This window comes from Arachis ipaensis, chromosome B08 (assembly GCF_000816755.2).
Source record: "Arachis ipaensis cultivar K30076 chromosome B08, Araip1.1, whole genome shotgun sequence".
Taxonomy (NCBI): Eukaryota; Viridiplantae; Streptophyta; class Magnoliopsida; order Fabales; family Fabaceae; genus Arachis; species Arachis ipaensis.
The window spans coordinates 79,585,862-79,608,911 of record NC_029792.2 but is presented as its reverse complement, the minus strand read 5'-3'; the positions used below and the strand labels follow the sequence as shown (position 1 = coordinate 79,608,911).

Below are 23,050 nucleotides of genomic sequence, written 5' to 3'. Positions count from 1 at the left end.
TTTACATTCCTTACATGTTCATTTACTTTCTTGCTATTTACATTTCTTGCTCTCTTGCCTTCATTCCCAATTCCCCATGCTCTCTCTCATAGCCAATGATTGTATATTTCATTGCAACTCCTAGGGAAGACAACCCGGGAGCTAAATACTCTCGGTTATAATTTGTTTTGTATTGTGATAACATTTGATTGACGGTCAATTTGTTGGGTTAGGACTATACTCACAACGCCAATTCCATTTTGATAATCGAATTCCTAACCTTTATGCAAATCGACCATTGTCAATCACATAAATGCATAAATATACATTAAACCATGGACATATAGAACCAAAGATTGAAATCATAGAGAAGAGCAACACAGAAGAATAAAGTAAGTGGTTGGATAATGCAACCACACAATAAGGCTCAGAATCTCACAAGTTGTATGTTCTTTAACTCAAAAACCATATTCCATAATGTATAAACCATGCAAGTTTCAATGAAAAATTTCAACTCAATTCAATTTGAATTTCGATGCCCTTTATAAAAAGTAAGTTTCTTGGAAATTTCATTAAATTGACTAACATTTATTCTATATATGTATATAGTGTGATTGGATGGAAAAGGTCAAAAATCCTAAGTTTAATTCCTAATTTCAATCAAACCAAGATAACAAGAGTATAGGATATCAAACTAGATGCAATCATCACATCATCCCAAATCACAATCATAGCTAAAAAACTAAAAAGCATATGGAAATGCTAAAATCAAAAGCAAAATGTAAAGATATGCATCACTATAATATAATACTAGGTTATGTACAAGCAAAATTAAAATGTGCAATAAACTAAGAAAGTGCAAAAACTAAGCAAAAAGGTTTTCAAAAAGATAAAATATATACAAAACAACTAAAAAGCACAAAAAAAAACTAAACTAAAAGTGTTCGGAAATGGAATTTTTCACCCAAAATATGCTTGCTGAAGATGAACAACCTCCCCACACTTGAGATGTAGCACCGTCCTCAGTGCTCAGATCAAGCGGAGTGGAAAGAATCGTTGCTATCATTGGCTCTTCCGTCTGCTGGTGGGTCTCGGGTGATAGAATGGCTGCAAGAACGATGGTGGTGCTAAGAAAGGAAGAACCAAGTCACAAAACAGCATATGAAGTGAACAGATAATAAAAATTTGAATGGAAACATGCATGAGATTCAAGTTGAAAGTAATCAGAAGAAACTTCCAATCAATCCAAGATAACTAACTTGTTTATCAAAGGTAAAGAGAAGAAAGGAGCATTGTTGCTATGCACGAAGAGAAAGGAAACCGTTAAAAAGTTAGTGTTAGTTGAAAGGTAAAAGGAAAGTTAAAAGTTATGTGAGTAAAAAGAAAATAGCTAGTTGAAAATGAAAAAAAAGAAAAGATAGTCAAAAGTTATGTTAAGAAGAAGAAGTTAGTTGAAAAAGAAAAGAAAATGTCAAAAGTTATGAAAAGTTAGAAATTAATGTTAGTTGAAAAGGAAAAGAAAAATTAAAGGTTAGGTGAAGAAAAAGAAAAAGTTAGTTGAAAAAGAAAACAAAGGTTAAACGTTATGTAAAAAGAAAGAAAAAGTTAGTAAAAAGAATGGAAGAAAAATCAAAAGTTAGGTGCATAATCACAAGTTCCTTAATTCTAAAAAGTTTCAAAAATTTCAAAACAAGCAAGTTTCTATTCACTTCTGAAAAAAATTCAAGATGCCAAAACAAGTAATGCACATATATGTGTAGAGCACATAATCAAGTAAATATCAATCACAAGTAATTGGCATAAATTAAAACAATTTGGCATTGACAAAGTTAGAAACATAGAGAAACAAGCTAAAGAACATTCAAACACCAAATTCCAATGAGGCATGAAAGTCACAAGTTGAAACAAGAATTGAAAACCTCATGATCTATGTGACTTAATATTAGGCATGAATAGAATGAATCAAATCAGCCACATAGATTAAAAACCTTCAAACGTGTGAGTTTATGCAAAAGAGTCTCAAATTTTCCAAAGAATTTCAAGCTTATGGTCAATTTAAAAATTCACTTGAACTATTCAATGCATAGAAGTAAATTAGCATCACAAGCAAGCAAAGAAAGTTAGAAGCATGACCAAAACTTTCAAAGAAGTTCTTGAGGAGTTTTCCAAAACCATTTAGCAAACAAGATTCTATTAACACAGAAATCCGTCAAATAGAATCTTGTTGGACCAAATAAAACAATGTCATTTAATGAAACAAGGTTAGGAAAAATCCAGCAGCATTTCAGCAGCAAATTGGCTATTTCCCAAACTCAATCAATCAATTCAGATTCCATATGAGTTCATTGACAATTAAAAACACCAAAACCAGATATGTAAGCATGGGAAGTAAGCAAATGAGCCAACATGGATTGAAAAATCAGCAGCAGTCAAACTTGAAGCAAGAACAAAATGGATAATTGAACTTGAGCAATTGACAATTTAATTCAAATTGAAGAAAGGCAGCATCATTCAGCAACAAAACAGCAATCAATGGCCCAACATACAGCATCAAAACAGTAATAATGAACAATCCAGCAGCAATAACAACTCGAATTCATAAATTTATCAAGATCATCATCACTGCAACAGCCATAGCTAGGGATTGTTCGTTTCAAAAACCAGCCACCAACAAGAAAAAGCAATAATTAACAACAGGGCAGCATTCTGTTCTTTGAATTTAACAACCAATCACAAGTATTCAACATGAATTTAAACAACTAAGCATCTTGAATCAAGTGATTGAGTTCAAATTGGAACAAAACAGCAGCAAAAACAACTTAAATTCATACATTAAGCAAAAATCATCACTACACAAGCAACCATCAACAATATTTAGCAGCTGGTTCATCCCAAACAGCCATGAACAAAAGCACAGCAACAAAAAACAACAGTAATTGATTCAGTCAGGATTCTTTCCATTGAATTCAATAACTACTCCACAAGCAAGCAGCATGAATCCAGACAAATGCAACTAACTGAATCAAGTGATTAGGTTCAAATTAAAACAAAAATTCTCAAAATTCATGACTGCACAAATAACATTCTGGACTCATCCAAACAATGGCAATCAGCACGAACACAGCAGCAATCAATCTTGAAGCAAGAACAAAATGGAAAATTGAAATGGTGCAATTGACAATTGAATTCAAATTCAAGAAAATCAGCATCATTCTAGCAGAAGCCTTTAACAAGAATAAGGCAGTAATACAACTATGTAGCAGCATCAAACAATCCAGTTTAGCACAAAAGTAAATCAATAAAACAGCAACATAACATCAATAACAATTTAAACTAAACCAACAGCATCAAGCAGCATTCTTTTCATTGAGTTCAATAACCATTCCAGAAGCAGCATGAGTTCAAACAATTAAGCATAATTGAATCCAACAATGAAGTGCAAATTTAACCAGAAACTCAGCCAATAGCACTCAGCAAAAACAGATAACCAGGCAGCAGCATTCTTTTTGTTAGACAAATAACAGAAAAATAATGGCCTAAAAACATAGCACCAAAACAGCACAAGGAACAACAGTAACTGATTCAGTCAGCATTCCTTCATTGAATTCAGCAATCAATTACGAGTAATAAAAATTCAAACAATTACACATAGCTCAATCCAAGAATGAAGTTCAACTTGAAACAAGAAATCAGCAGCAATAAGATCTTAAATTCAGAATTTGGTCAAGATCATCACTGCATAAGCAAACCAGCACTTGTGCATTCCAAATAACAGCCATCAGCAAGAACAAAGTAGTAATAAACAACTATGCAGCAGCATCAACAAACCAAATTAACACAGGGGCAATTCATCACTAACAACAAACAAACCAATCACAAATATAAAATCAGTCATTCCCAAATAGCAGCAGTAAATAGCATGTTTCCCAGGTTCAAGCAAGCAGTAAAAAGAATTCATATGACTTAACCAGTTTCACAAACTGAAATCATTGCAGTTCATATAATATGGACCAAGCAACAAGTAGGGCAGCACTCAGCAACAACAAACCAAGAAAAATTAATGAAACAGTAACACTTTCACAGCATCTATTTTGGACAATAAACAAAAATACAATAAACAGCAATCACAAGTCTAGAATTCAACACCAAAACAGCACAATAAACAAGTTCATCCATGGCAGCATTCAGGGAAGAAAGAAAATCATTCTGAACAGCAGCAGCAATCATAATTACAGACCTACATCAACTATCCACGCCAGATTCTCTAACACCCTAATCAACTAAACAGGCATAAACTAACTAAATTAAGCTAAACAAAATGACCTAACTAGCTGTAATATGATAAACGAAACAGAACAAAATAAAGGAAAAAGAAAATGGTTAAACCTGGGAAGCAGAATCAGAGCAGAGGAAGGGAAGGGGAAGGAAGGGTGGAAGCGGCCAGCCAAAGTGGCGGCACCAGCGGTGATACTCAGAGACTGAAGCGGCAAAGAACGGTAGCGCTGCGTTGCAAGGCTGAGAAACAGGGGAGACGCCCTGTTCTTGCTGTTCGAAGGCAATCGAGAGAACAGGGGGAGGGGAATGGTGGTCAGGGGAAAGAAGAAAGAAGGGGGGCTGTGCGATGGGTATGTGCGGCGGCGTTGAAACGGAAGGCGACGATGGTCCAGGTTCGCCAGTCAGAGAGAGGGGAGAAAGAGGGGAATCTAGCCACCGCTGCTCTGGGTTTTGACGGAGGCGATGGTAAGGGAGAAGAGGAAACGCGACAATAGGGTCTGTGATGATTGCGGTTCTGAGCAGGCGGCGGTGGCTGGAGGTGAGGACCGCGATTAGGGTTGCTGGCGTGGTGGAGGTGGTTGACGCGAAGGTGATGGTGGACGACGGCGTGGAGGAGCTAGCGCTGTGGGTTCTGGGATGGGCGGAGGTGAAGGGAAACAAAGAGGTTGCGTGTTTGAGGAAGGAGAGAAGGAAAGGGAGAGGGGGTTCGTCGGTGGTGGAGACTGGAGACAGTGGTGAGGGAGAGAGGAAACGGCGGTTCGGTAGGGTGAGACAGTGAAAAAGAGGAGGGGTGATGTTGCGTCGGAGCTGGGTGTGATGGTGAAGCAGGGAAGGAGAAGAGGAAGTGACGCGAGAAGAGATGGAACCTCGTATTTGTGCATACGCATCACCTCCTAGGCGTAAGCACAGAAGGGAAAATGGGCAATTGTGCGTATGCACATTCTGTGCGAACGCTGTGAGAGGACGTGCATGCATACGCACTAGCATGTGCGTACGTACTAAGTGATTTTTTGAATTTTTTTTTTAAAATTGAGTTTCACCCAACACTTCAAAATGCATATAAATAAGAAATTAATAAAAATATGTAACTATTTACATTACTTTTAAAATTGTGCAAAATTTTATTTTTTAAATTAAAATCATACACTATTCAAAGCACTTTTAATATGCACTTCAAAACAAAAATTTATCAAAACTGTTTTAACCATTCAAAAACTAATTAAAAATTTTAAACATGTAATTCAAGTCAGAAAGGCAATTTAAACAAAATTACTAATTATTCAAATATGCATTTTGAAACAAAAATCTATTAAGTCAAACTAACAACCAAGAGACATATTTACAAGAACGAAATAAAGGAAGAAAGTTAGAAAGTTTTATCATGGTAGGGTGTCTCCCACCAAGTACTTCTTTTTATTGTCTTTAAGTTAGACAATTGGGGAAGCTTCCATCAAGGAGGTTTGTGCTTCCACTCTTCCTATAATTTCTGTAAGAATCGGGTTTTTCACGAATAAAATAATTTAAATACCCAAATTAAGTTATGGAAAGTTAGAATGAGAATTTGGGGATTTAAATATGATTTTCGGACTCAGTAAGTCCTTTTGAGTCAGAAAATGTGTTTTCTGCGAAAAATCGTGAAAAATCGCGAATCGGCAGTTGAATCGGTTAAACCGGTTTAAGTTTGTCTGGTTCTGTGCGAGAAAAAGTGAAAACAGTCGAAAATCCTAGAAACATATTAGGAATGGAAAACCGGGCGTTAGTGTTAAAGGTTTGGCCCAAAGTTGGGCCGAACGGGCTAAAAACGCTAACGGGTTAGATCGGGCCCAAATTGGGCCCAAAACCCAACATATAAAAGCACTCTTTAATGAGCCATTGAGCCATAAGCTCATTTTCAACAACCCACAAAGAAAAGGGCGCTAGTTATGAAAGAAGAGAGGAAGAAGGAAGTGACATTATTCACCTCCATTTTTCGGGAGCCATATCTTGAGCTACGGAGCTTTAATTGACGAACTGTTTATGGCCACGCGAAGCTCTCGACGAGCTCTTCCTTTTTATCTAAAGAAATTTGGTAAGATCTCTCTCTTCATGCTCCAGTTTCGTGCCCTAAGTTCTGTTCGTTTTGGGTTTAGTTTTTGAGTAGATTTTATCATTTTGCTTGTTTAGGTGATCTCTAGTAGTGGATAATTGATGGATTTTACCCCTACTCACGTTGGATAAGGTAAGGTTTCACTAAACCATTGTGTTTAGTTGTTTTATGTATCTTAGATTTTGATTTTGGTGATATATGTGTTGTTAGTTTGAGCTTTGGTGTTGGTTGGAGTTGGTTGAGGCATTGGAGCAAGCTTGGTGGCTTCATTTTGATGTTTGGAACATTTTGGAAATCGGCCAAGGTATGGTTTTAGTTTTCTTTATGTAATATGTAATATTTATGGACACTTAGGCTAGTTGACCCTAAGATAGGATTGAATGTTATTGGTGTATGAATATTTATATGTGAATTGATGATAATTGTGGGTTGTATTGGATTATTGTGGTTGAGGATGATTATTGGGAATTGTGGTGTTAATGAGTATTGATGATTAGTGTTGTTGATGAGGTTGTTGGTATTTAAGGGTTGATGATGAATAATGATGTCGTTGGTATTTAATGATTATAAAGGTTGATGGGGAATATTGATGTTATTGGTGCTAATTATAATTGTGATGTTGGTTGATGTTGGTGAGTGTGTATGTTGAGTGTGGTAATACGAGTATGGATAATGATTGTTAATGTTGAGGTTAAGTGATGAAGACTTTGAAATAGTTGTTGATGTTTGATGTTGGTTAAAGATTATTTATGATGGTTTTGGATGTTGATGAGTAAGAAATTTGATGGTATTGAGTAGTCTAATTGGGATTATGGATGGTTGAGTTGGAAAAAGGAGGGTATGGGCTTTTATGTTGTTTTGGTAATGTTTGGATTGTCATTGGTTTGATTTTGAATTGTGAGTTTTGGAAAAATTGGAGTTTTGAGGCTTTTGGTAAAAATAGATTTTTTGTGAAATTTGTCTGATCATAACTTTTGCCTCGATTTTTAAAATCTGATGAAATTTGTCTAGAATTAAAGATCTTTGAAAACACTTTAAATCGATATAAAGTTTGTGAAATTTGGAATTTTGTAGAGGAAGTTATGATCATTCAAAGTTGGTGTTAAAAATCTGAAATTCTGCAAAGTTGCAGAATTTTAAGATTTTCTGATATGTGCGCACGCACAACTCTGCAAAAATGTTATTCTGTGTGGATGCACGGACCTGTGCGTACGCACAGGCAGGGGAAAGGGCTCTGGTGGCAGCACTAGCATAGGTTGTGCGTGCGCACATCAATGAAGAATTATGACCTGTGCGGACGCACAGCCCTGTGCGCACGCACAAGTAGGGAAGGGTCGTCTGTTGGGGGCGCTCGCACAGCTTGTGCGAGTGAACAGGCTTGTATATTTTAGTACCTGTGCGTACGCACACCCTTATGCGTACGCACACTTTCAAAATTTGCCTGGGCGTGCGCACGCACACCTCTGTGCGGACACACATGCCCTATTTTATAATTTTAAACCTTGTTTTCAACTACTTCACCTTCCCAACAAGGTCGTAAGCTTCTATAACACCCTTTTAAGGCTTTTGGGCTTAGATTTGAGTATGGGGATAAAGGAAATAGGCTAAGGGTTTTAGTTGGTGATTATATTGAAAAGTTAGAGAACGGTGGTTTAGATTTCTGATGTATTGATGTTAAGTTTGGTTGAGAGAGAAGGAAGAGTAGTGAAAATGGTGAATGGCTAAGTTGATGGAATGAGTATGAGTGGAAGTATGTTATGAGGAGTGGCTTCTGAGATTGAATATGTAATTATAATATGCATTATTATCCGTCGTAGGGGCTGTGGCAGAATCCCGCCTACGTTCGGATGTGAGAGTGAAGTTAGGCTTCTCACTCATACTTTTCGCAACTAGAGGAAGGTGGTAGGGCACTCTCCCTCGATATATTTCCCTCTGAAAGGAGAAGGTGGTAGGGCACTTATCCCCCAGAACTATTCCTCCTGAAAATGCGACTTCTCTCTGATTGCAAGATGGTAGGGCACTAACCCTCGAAATTATGCGACAACCAGAGGAAGGTGGTAGGGCACTCTCCCTCGATATATTTCCCTCTGAAAGGTGAAGGTAGTAGGGCACTCTTCCTCAAAATTTTCCTCCTTATGCGCAATAGAGAGATTAATCCGGGAGTTGTCGACCGGGTTTTCTGTCGGGTTGGCAGTAACCGACATGTGATATCACAGCCAATAGGACAGACATTCATCGTGTGCATCTTCTATATGCTTAATTGCTTTGTTTACTTGAGTTTGCCTAATTGAATAACATGCTTATCTGCTTCTTGAACTACTTGTTGTATATGAATATTATTGTGTTTTACTTGTTTGTATTAATTGTGATTGTCTGGTGTTGAGGAGGTTAGGTAGGCGATGGCGATGGGATCGCACGGAGGTTAGGTTGGTGAGGGCTGTGGGATATAGCGGTGTGATTAGTTTTAGTTAGAATTCCCCTAAGTTTAGATAACCCGGTTTATGGTTTAAGTTTGTTATATATATATTTATTTTTTTTGTTCTAAGCTTGAATATCTATATGTGATGTGAAGTTCTAGGATTGCCTTCGGCGTCTCGGAACCTTACATCTTACATCATTGGGCACTGTTACCATACTGAGAACCTCCGGTTATCGTTCCATACTTTGTTATTATTTTTCAGATGTAGGTCGTAATCTACTTTGTGAGATTGCGGATATGGTAAGAGAGCGGAGTATGGTTCATTCCTTGTTTAATTCTGTTTTACTTTCGTCATAGTGTTCTTTCACCTTTTGTACATTTATCTTTATGGCCTTAGAGGCTCTTATTTGAGAGATAGGTTGTATAAGCTATTTTTTTTAAATTCTAAACCTCTGTATCTTCCTATTTGTAACTAGTCGGCTTAAACTCCGCGAGCTGCGGCTAGTTCGCTATGACTATAATAATATTGTATCTATATATATGCTTTATTCTTTCATCTAAACCTTGAGTCTTGTGCGTTAGTTTCGTGTGAACGTTTCGTGCTTCTGAAATTTCGTTTTTGAGCTAAATCCTTCATCAGGCTTCTAGAATATATTATTTCTTTCTATATATAAATATGTAAAACCTTTAGGACTATTGTAATCTCTGATTAACCTTTGCTTTACGGCTAGAGGTAAGGATTAGGGTAATTGGGGTGTTACAATTTCCACCCATGTTTGCAATTTTCATGACTTTTGAGATTCCAAAATTTGTGCACCCAATCTTCTTGTTGATCCTCTTCATTCCATCTAGGTGACAAACAATTGAAATTTCCAATTCCTATAACACAATAGCAACCAAACTCATAGTGCAATGGGTGAGAATTCATAGGAGAAAAAGAAAATAAAAACAAAAGATAGTAAGAACAAGCAAAATAAACTCCTAAAACTAGCAAAAATAAGCAATCAATCAAAAGTAAACTATTCACATATTCACATAATAACAATAGAATATAACACTATTGCAACTCCCTAGTAACGGTGCCAAAAACTTGATAGATGGCCTAAAGTGGGTTAGGAATTTTTCTCAAAATAGAATTGGCATTGCAAGAATAGTCCCAAATCCATAATCAACCAACATCAAAGTTTAAAATAAAGATTAGTCACAATTCAAATCAAATTAACCGGGAGTATTAAGTCCCGGGTCGTTCTCCCTAGGAATTACAATAAAATGTTCAATTATTGGCTATGAGATCAAGGGGGTTAAGATTGCAAGAAATTAAAATGCAAGAAATTAAATAAGCATGCAAGGGAATTAAAACTCAAAGCAAGTAAATCAAATATAAATTTTTATTAGATTACTATTTCAATCTCAAATATAAATTTTATTTTCCTGATTATAACTTTACCAAAAGACTGAACCCAATTTCCAAAATTCTTCAAGTTTTCAGCTTGAGTTTTCAGTCCGTTTTTAAGCTTTACTATTCCCAATTTTTCGCCGCTTTTCATTTAATCTCTCTGCCATCAAACCTCATCAATTTTAATCAAATTCTCATTCACAATAGCCCTAAAATAATCAAAATAACTCCAACTGGGCTATTCTTCATGGCCGAACCACAATTCACAAACAATAATTCAACAAAATTTCAACATAAATTTAATCAAGCTTAACTAATAATCAATCAAACCAACATTTACTTATCAAATTCATATTTAATTATTATAAAATTACCAAATCCTACTTCTGTATAAAATTAAAACAACAGAAGCTCCGGAGAAGCTTTCTGATTGAGCTGCTGAAGAAGAAAACGTCAAAAATTGTCTGCGCCTCCTAGAACTCTAATTAGCCGAACTCAAGGGGAAGGGGACTGATAGATGGCCTAAAGTGGGTTAGTAATTTTTCTCAAAATAGAATTGGCATTGCAAGAATAGTCCCAAACCCACAATCAGCCAACATCAAAGTTTAAAATAAAGATTAATCACAATTCAAATCAAATTAACAGGGAGTGTTAAGTGTAACACCCTAATTAGCCTAAGCTTTACCTCGCGTCGTAAAGCAAATGTTAATCAGAGATTACGACAGTTCTAAGCTCATACATATAATATATATAGAAAGAATAGTTTAATCTAGAAGTCCGATGAAGGATATACCTCAAAAATAGGATTTATAAAGCGCAAAACGCACTAACAAAGATTCTAACTTAAAGCACAAGATATAGATAAGGTGTATCAATATATAATAGTGTAATATCATAAGAATCTAGCCACGGCTCGCGGAGTTTAAGCCGGCTAGCCATATACAGACCAGAAAGAACCAGACAGTAAAAACAGCTTATACAATTTTGTTCTCTCAAATACAAGCCTCTAGGCAAAACCAAAATACAAAAGTGCAACTCACCTAGGTGGGTTGCAACTTGCATCTGAAAAACATAACAGAAATATGGTATGAGAACCGGAGGTTCTCAGTATGTAACAGTGCCCAGTGATGTAGGATATAAGACCCCGGGACGCCAAAGGCAATCCTAAGCTCCATATCCATCACAAGATTCAATCTTAAGGCATACTAAAACAGATAAGCATGATTATATAAACCTTAACATAAATAAGCCGGGTAATCTATCTTAGGGAATTTCTACTCTAATCAAACACCGCTGTCCCATAGCCTTCACCAACCTATTCTCCATGCGATCCAATCACCATCGCCTTCCAAACCTCCTCAATCCCAGTAGAAAACACAATTAATTACAATGCAAGAAAATCACAAGTAGAATCATATAAGGACAATAATTCAAATAGTACATAGGCATGTTATACAAATAGGCAAGCCATTTCAAGTAGTCAAAGCATACAAACAGATAGAAAATGCATATGATGAATGCTTGTCCTACTGGCTGTGATATCACATTGTCGATTCAACTGCTAACCCGACACATCTCCATGGAGACGTCGCCCATCGGAATCCTCATATGGGAACCCCTGAGATATACTGCTCGGATTTCTGTCCGGGTACCAGCGCCTGCACGCTCTATTGATCCGAAGGGATGCAAGCTGGATACTCTTGCCACAGACCTCATGTAACGACCTAACTTCTAGTACGTCATGATCATACCAAAAGTAAGGAGTTACTAACCTATTTCTTTTATTAACTATTTAATATTGAGCCTTTAGTTCGATATCGCACTTCTATTTTATGGAAAACTCCAGAAAATTTTTGTTTCTAATTAACAAAATCATATATCAAACATTTCCAAGTAGTAATAATCACATAATTATTAATAATAATATCTGTCATACAAAAGATTTCAAATAAAACTCAGATACAAATCATATCCCTCTATATAAAATAAAAATCGTAAGCAATAAGGGCGAGGGAACTCTATGAAAGCAAATTAACTCACACTTAACTCATAAATAAATTCTATAATCACCCGCAGCTTCACACTGTGTCTTCGAACCTGTGTCACTGAAAAGGTGGAGGATTTTTGGGATGAGAACAAACCACAAATTCTCAGTAGGGAATGGGAATGTCGTAAAAGTAATGAAATAAAATGCAAATAATTAACATACTCAAGGAAACTATATTTCATCAAACCTTTTGGATGTACTCTTAGCTTTACTTTAACTAATTGATCACCTCTTCCTAAACTCAAAACAGATCTCAATGACAAGATTAATTATATCAATTATTTTTCAGTCAATTAATTCTCAATCATGTCAATTATTAATCTCTTTAAAACATTCAGAAACTAAAAGTACAAGCAAGAGATTTAATTCAACATACAAACAAATTACAACAAGACAAGCAACACAATTACAAAGAAATAAGACAAGCAAACACAATCAAATGTAGATGCGCAAATAAGGATGATGCATGTCTAGCCCTAGTGCAGGTAATAAGCTCATTTGTCGGTTTCTACCCGCTCCCGACGTAACCCGAAGAAGCTGAAACGGGTATGGTTTTCCAGGCATAGGTACAGTTCTCACTAACTGACATATGCATCATATCCTCTGTAAGCAAACTATGCCTTACAGGTGGCGGCATTCCAGCCGTGTATGAAATCATATTCTCTTTAAGCAATCCTTGCCTTACAGGTGCGGCATTCTAGCCGTGTATGAATTAATATCCTCTGCAAGTGATCCCAGGTTATCAGTTGCAGGTACAGCTCTCAATAGCTGTGTAATACTGGAAAACATTCTGTGGTCATACCACCATCTATCTGACAGCCTTTACGCAGCAGATCATCACATAATCATTCTCATTATAATCATTCATTATCACTTTAACATTCTTAGGCAGTACCTCTTTCTTTCTCTGTTCAATTATACTATACAAATTCAATCATACTATACAAACTTCACATCTTTCACTTTTACAATATCTTAGCTCAAACCATTTCTCTTTATCATTCGGATTCAAATATTATAAAATTCACCAAACTCCTGAAAAGTAATCCTCTATTTCAAGCCCAAAGCATAACTCTTTTCATATTAAATTGAATTCAAAACATAATTCCTTTCTTAAATAATTCAAACTTGAAACATAAACCTTTCCTTGATAATTCCAAATTCTAAATAGTATAATTCTTCTCTTATTTAGATAAAACATAAATAATATAATTTTTCAAGTTCAAATCTTTTAAAATGACTTTTCGAATAAAACCTCAGATTTTTATAAAATTTTGACAGCACCTTCCCTAAAACTCGGACTTAACCACCCTTACGGGTTCCCTCTTTCTCAACATCTCATCAAACCTTTCTCAACAATTGCCACAACAATATATTCTCAAAAATATTTGATAATAGTATAGAAAATCTATTTTTCAAATTTCATATCCAAGTAATCACCAAAACAACATCAGCAGTCTAATTTTCAGTTTTATTTTTAAAATATCAAACGAATTTGGAATTACGCAAACCTTGTATCCATGCGACCATGTCAGATTAAGCTTTCTATTAAACTAAAAATCATAATTTTTCGCTGGCTCTAGCTTCGGGAATATAAGCAAAACCATGACTGCTCTGTAGTGCCTTAAAACCAGAAGACAGCAGCAGCGTACAACATGCGAAATTTCATATAAAATCCAAATTAAATCCAACCACCTTCAAAATTAATGTGGTTAAACATAACTTATCCAAATTTCTTTCTCAATTGGTTCCAGGGTCATACCATTTTTAATGAAGGAGTTACGTAGCTTGGAAGTTAGGTAATTTTCTGCTGAAGTCTGTTTTACAAATCATTGAACACAACCTCTTTCAAGTCCCATAACTCACTTATTAAAACATGGAAAACCCTGAATTTTAAATCATATATACTAAACATACTCAAATTTCACCTCCAATTAGTTTCATCTCAATATCATTCCAGAATTAAAAATTATAAAGTCTCAAAGTTACCGACTTAGAAAACAAAACCTGATTTTTACTGCACAATACATCTTACTTTAAAAATCCATATCTTTAAAACTACAACTCTAACAATTCTAAATTTTTATGAAATTAATGTACTAGGACCAGAGTTTCATTTAAAATTGGTTCCATTTAAAATTCAAACTGGTGAATTTCTAATAGAGGAAACAAGTTGCTGCTGTGTTAAGCGTTCTGCAGAAATCCAGATTTGACATTCATAATTCAAAAATTCACCATAAATCATAAACTTAATGAAAAAGTCTCAAATTCACCAGTCCAGTTATCTGTATTCCCAAGCTTAATCCAAACTTGGTCCCACGCAATTCCGATCATCACAGAATTAATTATAGATTTTCAAAGTCTCCGGCTTCATTTAAAAGTAATGCAGAAAATTAAGTTTTACATTTTGAAAAATAATAACTAGTTCTATAGTTAATTCAAACTTCTCAAAATTGAATCCCAACAACAACTTTTATTATAGTTTACTCAGCCTTTACTCTCATATCATTTCGATTATCGTTGAATAACTGATTTACTTCCAAAGTTATCTTTTAATTTTAAAAATCAGATTTTTAGCAATTAGTGCAACATTTCAAGATTCAGTCTTCCAATTATTCCTTAAGCCCAATTTCAATTAATCCCTAACTAAGTCTATTACAGTAAACCAATTCAACAGCAACGATTTCAATTTGATCCATCAAAATACAGAAATCATAATAATCTCTCATCAAACAATTTATAATTCAATTTCACAAAATCAACGAATTCCAACCAAAGTTCCAATCAAAAATCTCAATCATTCCAATCATAATTTCAGCCACACAACTCAACTAATTTAGTATAGAGTCAGAACTTTTCAACAATCCATCAAAATCAGAAAAACTAATATCAATTACAGCTTCAAACACTCACAATAAAGCCCAAAAACATTCACAACCATAACCTGAATTCAATACTCCAATTGAAACACTAAGACATCATCAAACTTAATCCAAATTTCTCAACCTCAAACCAAGCTTATTTCTATCAATTAGTTTCTCATAACAACAAAACCAATTACATTCACAGCAACCATCCAAACTCAATTCATCGAATATTCATACGACAGCTTTTCAATAATTAACTTGGCATATTTCAATTTAATAAATTATACTAAATCATTGTTCACAACAGCATCTAAGTTTAATCACAGCTCAAAATAATCACAACAACTAACTAATTTCAAATGCATTTCAAGTCATTCATGTCAATTAAGAAATTCTTAACCATTGTTAACCATTTGCAATTATCAAAATAACTCTGTAGGCATTCTAACTTAAAAACGTTTAACTTTAAAAATAAATCCCCTACCTCGATTAGCCGAAATTTGATATTCAAACGCAACAAAGCCTTTTTTTATTTTTAATTCACAGTGGCAGCAACCTTGAACCGAACTAACAGCAGTGGCTTTTCTGATCACTTCTCAGCAGCAGCAGTAGGAGCAATAACCGAAATAACAGCAGTCTCACTTTTCTAAGGCAGCGACGATGGTTGCAACAGGACAAAGGATTTGAATCGAATAGGAAGCAAGAGCAAACACAACTCTGGAAAATTCAGGACAAGGAATGTACTAAAAATCAAATCGTTAACAAGGATGGCAGTGACAAAGGAAGTGTGTAAATGGAACAGAATCAAATAAAGTAATAGACTAGAGCCAGAACAGCAACTCCGGTGGTCTTTTCCAGCAACAAGAACGACGGTTTGGCTTACCATCTTCAGCAGCGGCGTGGATTGGCGGTGATAGACCTTCAGTGGCAGCAGTGACATGGCAGCGGTAGAACCTTCTTGCCTTCGTTGATTGCGTCTTCTTCCTCTCGCATAGATCACAGTGGCGATTTACAGGCCCAACGACAGTGATTGTGATGGCGACGAGCAGCTTCTTCCTCGCGGTGTCTGGCTCTCTCTCTGCGCTTGACGGCATTCGGTGGCAATGGAGGCATGGCGGCGACACAGCAAAGGTTTCCTCCTCCCTTGGCTCTCGCGCGGTTCTTCCTTCCTCCTTGAACAACGACGACGGCGTCCTCTTCGTTGGCAACAACGTCAGCGGCGATGGCGAGGCGGGCTAGACGTGGTGCAGCTCCATTCACAAGGTGTGGGTGTGTGACAGAAGGAGTGTGTGTGTGCCGCGGTGAGGCTAAGGGAGAGCGGGTGAGTCTGTACGCTTGTGATGAGGGTGACGGCGCTGAGGAGAGTGCGGCAGGGTTAGGGTTTGTTTGTGAATTTAGGAAATAGGGTTTTTGAGTTAATTTTGGGAATTAGGGTTAGAAATTAGGGATTTTATAAAGTAATAGGGATAGATATGAATAGATATTTTGATAAAATTGAAGGGTAGAATAATTTTAAAATCAAATGTACTCCATTAAAAATATTTAAGAACATTGTTTATCAACATATTGCTAAATTCAATTAATTATTTTTAATTTAAAATATAAAATAAATATACTAATCACATTTTTATAAAATATAGTTTAAACTTAATATTAATTATTCAAATTAAATGATATAACTTTTCATTAATTTTTCTATTATCAAAACTCTAATTTCAATTTATAAAATAACTGATAGTAAAAATTGTACAAAAATATTAATTGACTTAGACTTACACTATTCATAAAATCTATTTAATCATGCTCGATAGATTATTTTCTAAAAATAAAGAACTCAAATTAAATCATAATTTATTTATAATAGAATTTATTTAAATTAAATTATACAATTCTTATTTATTTTTCAATTACTAAAATTATAATTTCAATTATATCAAATATCCAATTAAGATTATATAAAACTCCTAATTAGTTTAAATTCCAATTATCATAAAACTCTATTTAATTACCTATAGTAAAATAATTTTCTTAAAATAAAATTATCAACAAACAAAATAAATCACAAATAACTAATTATTTGATTTTCAAAAACTAGGGTTGTTACATTCTACCCACCTTAGAAAAATTTTCGTCCTCGAAAATTGCTAGAATAAAATAAGTTCAAACTGAAATCAAGGAAAGCAGAATATATGGACAAAAGTATAGGCATTATCAATGATGAATATTCAAAGAGTTACGTAAGCAATCAGATTCATAGGCAAGTAAAGGTATACAAGAATGACAAGGTATGGTTAGGAAACAATTAAACCACATTCTAAGGAGAAATTTCAAACCAGCGAATTCCAATGAAAGAAACTAAGAAAAACATGGCACGAATAAAGATTATACGTCGAATCGAAGCTAACTTCAGAACCTCTAACACTCCCAAACCCCATGAATCGCATTACCTATTACTTATATTTCGTCTAAGATAACCTGTTAGTGTTGCCATGTACATAAATCATTAGTATTAAGTTGGCCAGACCTAATACATGAGGTATGCAATGGTAAACTAGCAGCGTTAATCATCAGACAGTCATGCATATAAAACTCAAACTCTTGTTACCAGAACAAGTCACAAAGCATGACAGACACTCAGAGTATGCAATGAAGCATAGTCAGTCCATTCCCAAGGCTCTAACAGGAACGAACTGCTCTGATACCATTTGTAACGACCCAACTTCCAGTACGTCATGATCGTAACAAAAGTAAGGAGTTACTAACCTATTTCTTTTATTAACTATTTAATATTGAGCATTTAGTTCGATATCGCGCTTCTATTTTATGGAAAATTCCAGAAAATTTTTGTTTTTGATTATCAAAATCATATATCAAACATTTCCAAGTAGTAATAATCACATAATTATTAATAATAATATCTGTCATACAAACGATTTCAAATAAAACTCAGATACAAATCCTATCCCTCTATATAAAATAAAAATCGTAAGCAATAAGGGCGAGGGAACTCTATGAAAGCAAATTAACTCACACTTAACTCATAAATAAATTCTATAATCGCCCACAGCTTCACACTATGTCTTCGAACCTGTCACTGAAAAGGTGGAGGATTTTTGGGGTGAGAACAAACCACATGTTCTCAGTAGGGAATGGGAATGCCGTAAAAGTAATGAAATAAAATGCAAATAATTAACATACTCAAGGAAAATATATTTCATCAAACCTTTTGGATATACTCTTAGCTTTACTTTAACTAATTGATCACCTCTTCCTAAACTCAAAACAGATCTCAATGACAAGATTAATTATATCAATCATTTTTCAGTCACTTAATTAATTCTCAATCACAACATCAATTATTAATCTCTTTAAAACATTCAAAAACTAAAAATACAAGTAAGAGATTTAATTCAACATACAAACAAATTACAACAAGACAAGCAACACAATTACAAAGAAATAAGACAAGCAAACACAATCAAATGCAGATGCGCAAATAAGGATGATGCATGTCTAGCCCTAGTGCAGGTAATGAGCTCATTTGTTGGTTTCTACCCGCTCCTGACGTAACCCGAAGCAGCTGAAACGGGTATGGTTTTCCAGTCAGCATAGGTACAGTTCTCACTAAGTGACGTATGCGTCATATCCTCTATAAGCAAATTCTGCCTTACAGGTGGCGGCATTCCAGCCGTGTATGAAATCATATTCTCTGTAAGCAATCCTTGCCTTACAGGTGCGGCATTCTAGCTGTGTATGAATTAATATCCTCTGCAAGTGATCCCAGGTTATCAGTTGCAGGTACAGCTCTCAATAGCTGTGTAATACTGGAAAACGTTTTGTGGTCGTACCACCATCTATCTGACTGCCTTTACGCAGCAGATCATCACATAATCATTCTCATTATCATCATTCATTATCACTTTCACATTCTTAGGCAGTACTTCTTTCTTTCTCTGTTCAATTATACTATACAAATTCAATCATACTATACAAACTTCACATCTTTCACTTTTACAACATCTTAGTTCAAACCATTTCTCTTTATTATTCGGATTCAAATATTATAAAATATACCAAACTCCTGAAAAGTATTCCTCTATTTCAAGCCCAAAGCATAACTCTTTTCATATTAAATTGAATTCAAAACATAATTCCTTTCTTAAATAATTCAAACTTGAAACATAAACCTTTCCTTGATAATTCCAAATTCTAAATAGTATAATTCTTCTCTTATTTAGATAAAACGCAAATAATATAATTTTTCAAGTTCAAATCTTTTAAAATGACTTTTCGAATAAAACCTCAGATTTTTATAAAATTTTGACAGCACCTCCCCTAAAACTCGGACTTAACCACCCTTACGGGTTCCCTCTTTCTCAACATCTCATCAAACCTTTCTCAACAATTGCCACGACAACATATTCTCAAAAGCATTTGATAATAGTATAGAAAATCTATTTCTCATATTCTATATCCAAGTAATCACCAAAACAACATCAGCAGTCTAATTTTAAGTTTTATTTTTAAAATATCAAACGAATTCGGAATGACGCAAACCTTGTATCCATGCGACCATCTCGGATTAAGCTTTCTATTAAACTAAAAATCATAATTTTTTGCTGGCTCTAACTTCGGGAATATAAGCAGAACCGTGACTTCTTTGTAGTGCCTTAAAACCAGAAGACAGCAGCAGCGTACAACATTCAAAATTTCATATAAAATCCAAATTAAATCTAACCACTTTAAAAATTAATGTGGTTAAACATAACTTATCCAAATTTCTTTTTCAATTAGTTCCAGGGTCATACCATTTTTAATGAAGGAGTTACATAGCTTGGAAGTTAGGTAATTTTCTGCTGAAGTCTGTTTTACAAATCATTGAACACAACCTCTTTCAAGTCCCATAACTCACTTATTAAAACATGAAAAACCCTGAAATTTAAATCATATATACTAAACATACTCAAATTTCACCTCCAATTAGTTTCATCTCAATATCATTCCAGAATTAAAATTTATAAAGTCTCAAAGTTATTGACTTAGAAAACAAAACCTGATTTTTACTGCATAATACATCTTACTTTAAAAATTCATATCTTTAAAACCACAACTCTAAAAATTCTAAATTTTTATGAAATTAAAGTACTAGGACCAGAGTTTCATTTAAAATTAGTTCCATTTCAAAATTCAAACTGGTGAATTTCTAATAGAGGAAACAAGTTGCTGCTGTGTTAAGCATTCTGCAGAAATCCAGATTTGACATTCATAATTCAAAAATTCACCATAAATTATAAACTTAATGAAAAAGTATCAAATTCACCAGTCCAGATTCCTATATTCCCAAGCTTAATCCAGACTTGGTCCCACGCAATTTCGATCATCACAGAATTAGTTATAGATTTTCAAAGTCTCCGGCTTCATTTAAAAGTAATGCAGAAAATTAAGTTTTACATTTTGATAAATCATAACTAGTTCTATAGTTAATTCAAACTTCTCAAAATTGAATCCCAACAACAAATTTTATTATAGTTTACTCAGCCTTTACTCTCATATCATTTCGATTATCATTGAATAACTGATTTACTTCCAAAGTTATCTTTTAATTTTAAAACTCAGATTTTCAGCAATTAGTTCAATATTTCAAGATTCAGTCTTCCAATTATTCCTTAAGCCCAACTTCAATTAATCCCTAACTAAGTCCATTACAGTAAACCAATTCAACAGCAACAATTTCAATTTGATCCATCAAAATACAGAAATCATAATAATCTCTCATCAAACAATTTATAATTCAATTTCACAAAATCAACGAATTCCATCCAAAGTTTCAATAAAAAATCTCAATCATTCCAATAATAATTTCAGCCCCACAACTCAACTAATTCAGTAGAGTCAGAACTTTTCAACAATTCCATCAAAATCAGAAAAACCAATATCAATTACACCTTCAAACACTCACAACAAAGCCCAAAAACATTCACAACCATAACCTGAATTCAATACTCCAATTGAAACACTAAGACATCATCAAACTTAATCCAAATTTCTCAACCTCAAACCAAGCTTATTTCTATCAATTAGTTTCTCATAACAACAAAACCAATTACATTTACAGCAACAATCCAAACTCAATTCATCGAATATCCATATGATAGCTTTTCAATAATTAACTTGGCATATTTCAATTTAATAAATTATACTATATCATTGTTCACAACAGCATCTAAGTTCAATTGGCTCAAAATAATCACAACAACTAACTAATTTCAAATGCATTTCAAGTCATTCATGTCAATTAAGAAATTCTTAACCATTGTTAACCATTTGCACTTATCCAAATAACTCTGTAGGCATTCTAACTTAAAAAAGTTTAACTTTAAAAATAAATCTCCTACCTCGATTAGCCGAAATTCGATATTCAAACGCAATAAAGCCTTCTTTTATTTTTAATTTGCAGTGGCAGCAACCTTGAATCGAACTAACAGCAGTGGCTTTTCTGATCACTTCTCAGCAGTAGCAGTAGGAGAAATAACCGGAATAACAGCAGTCTCAGTTTTCTAAGGCAGCAACGATGGTTGCAACAGGACAAAGGATTTGAATCGAATAGGAAGCAAGAGCAAACACAACTCTGGAAAATTCAGGATAAGGAATGTACTAAAAATCAAATCGTTAACAAGGATGGCAGTGACAAAGGAAGTGTGTAAATGGAACAGAATCAAATAAAGTAATAGACCAGAGCCAGAACAGCAACTCCGGTGGTCTTTTCCAGCAACAAGGACGGTTTGACTTACCATCTTCAGCAGCGGCGTGGATTGGCGGCGATAGACCTTCAGTGGCAGCAGTGACACGGTAGCGGTGGAACCTTCTTCCCTTCGTTGATTGCGTCTTATTCCTCTCGCATAGGTCACAGCGGTGATTTACAGGCCCAACGACAGTGACTGTGACGGCGACGAGCGGCTTCTTCCTCGCGGTGTCTGGCTCTCTCTCCACGCTTGACGGCGTTCGGTGGCAATGGAGGTATGGCGGCAACGCAGCAAAGGTTTCCTCCTCCCATGGCTCTCGCGCGGTTCTTCCTTCCTCCTTGAACAGCGACGACGGCGTCCTTTTCGTCGGCAATAATGACGGCGGCGATGGCGAGGCGGGCTGGACGTGGTGTAGCTCCGTTCACAAGGTGTGGGTGTGTGACAGAAGGAGTGTGTGTGTATGCTGCGGTAAGGCTAAGGGAGAGCGGGTGAGTCTGTACGCTTGTGATGAGGGTGACGGCACTGAGGAGAGTGCGGGAGGGTTATGGTTTGTTTGTGAATTTAGGAAATAGGTTTCTGAGTTAATTTTGGGAATTAGTGTTAGAAATTAGGGATTTTATAAAGTAATAGGGATAGATATGAATATATATTTTGATAAAATTGAAGGGTAGAATAATTTTAAAATCAAATGTACTCCATTAAAAATATTTAAGAACATTGTTTATCAACGTATTGCTAAATTCAATTAATTATTTTTAATTTAAATATAAAATAAACATACAAATCACATTTTTATAAAATATAGTTTAAACTTAATATTAATTATTCAAATTAAATGATATAATTTTTCATTATTTTTCTATTATCAAAACTCTAATTTCAATTTATAAAATAACTAATAGTAAAAATTGTACAAAAATATTAATTGACTTAAATTTAAAGTATTCATAAAATCAATTTAATCATGCTCGATAGATTATTTTCTAAAAATAAAGAACTCAATTTAAATTATAATTTATTTATAATAGAATTTATTTAAATTAAATTATACAATTCTTATTTATTTTTCAATTACTAAAATTATAATTTCAATTATATCAAATATCCAATTAAGATTATATAAAACTCCTAATTAGTTTAAATTCCAATTATCATAAAACTTTATTTAATTACCTTTAGTAAAATAATTTTCTTAAAATAAAATTATCAACAAATAAAATAAATCACAAATAACTAAT

General features: G+C 34.5%; 1 protein-coding gene across 2 annotated transcripts; it reads right to left on the bottom strand.

The window, feature by feature from the left end:
* Positions 743-5,261, bottom strand: LOC110265947. Of its 2 annotated transcripts, none has more exons than XM_021109542.1 (2): positions 4,366-5,261; positions 743-1,106 (listed from the first exon to the last, which is right to left on the bottom strand). In XM_021109542.1, exons 1-2 carry the CDS (start codon positions 5,239-5,241, stop codon positions 1,014-1,016), a joined length of 969 nt encoding a protein of 322 aa, XP_020965201.1. In that variant the 5' UTR covers positions 5,242-5,261; the 3' UTR covers positions 743-1,013. The 2 variants fall into 2 exon arrangements, with proteins under 2 accessions (XP_020965201.1, XP_020965202.1); XM_021109543.1 differs by having other exon boundaries at positions 743-1,086.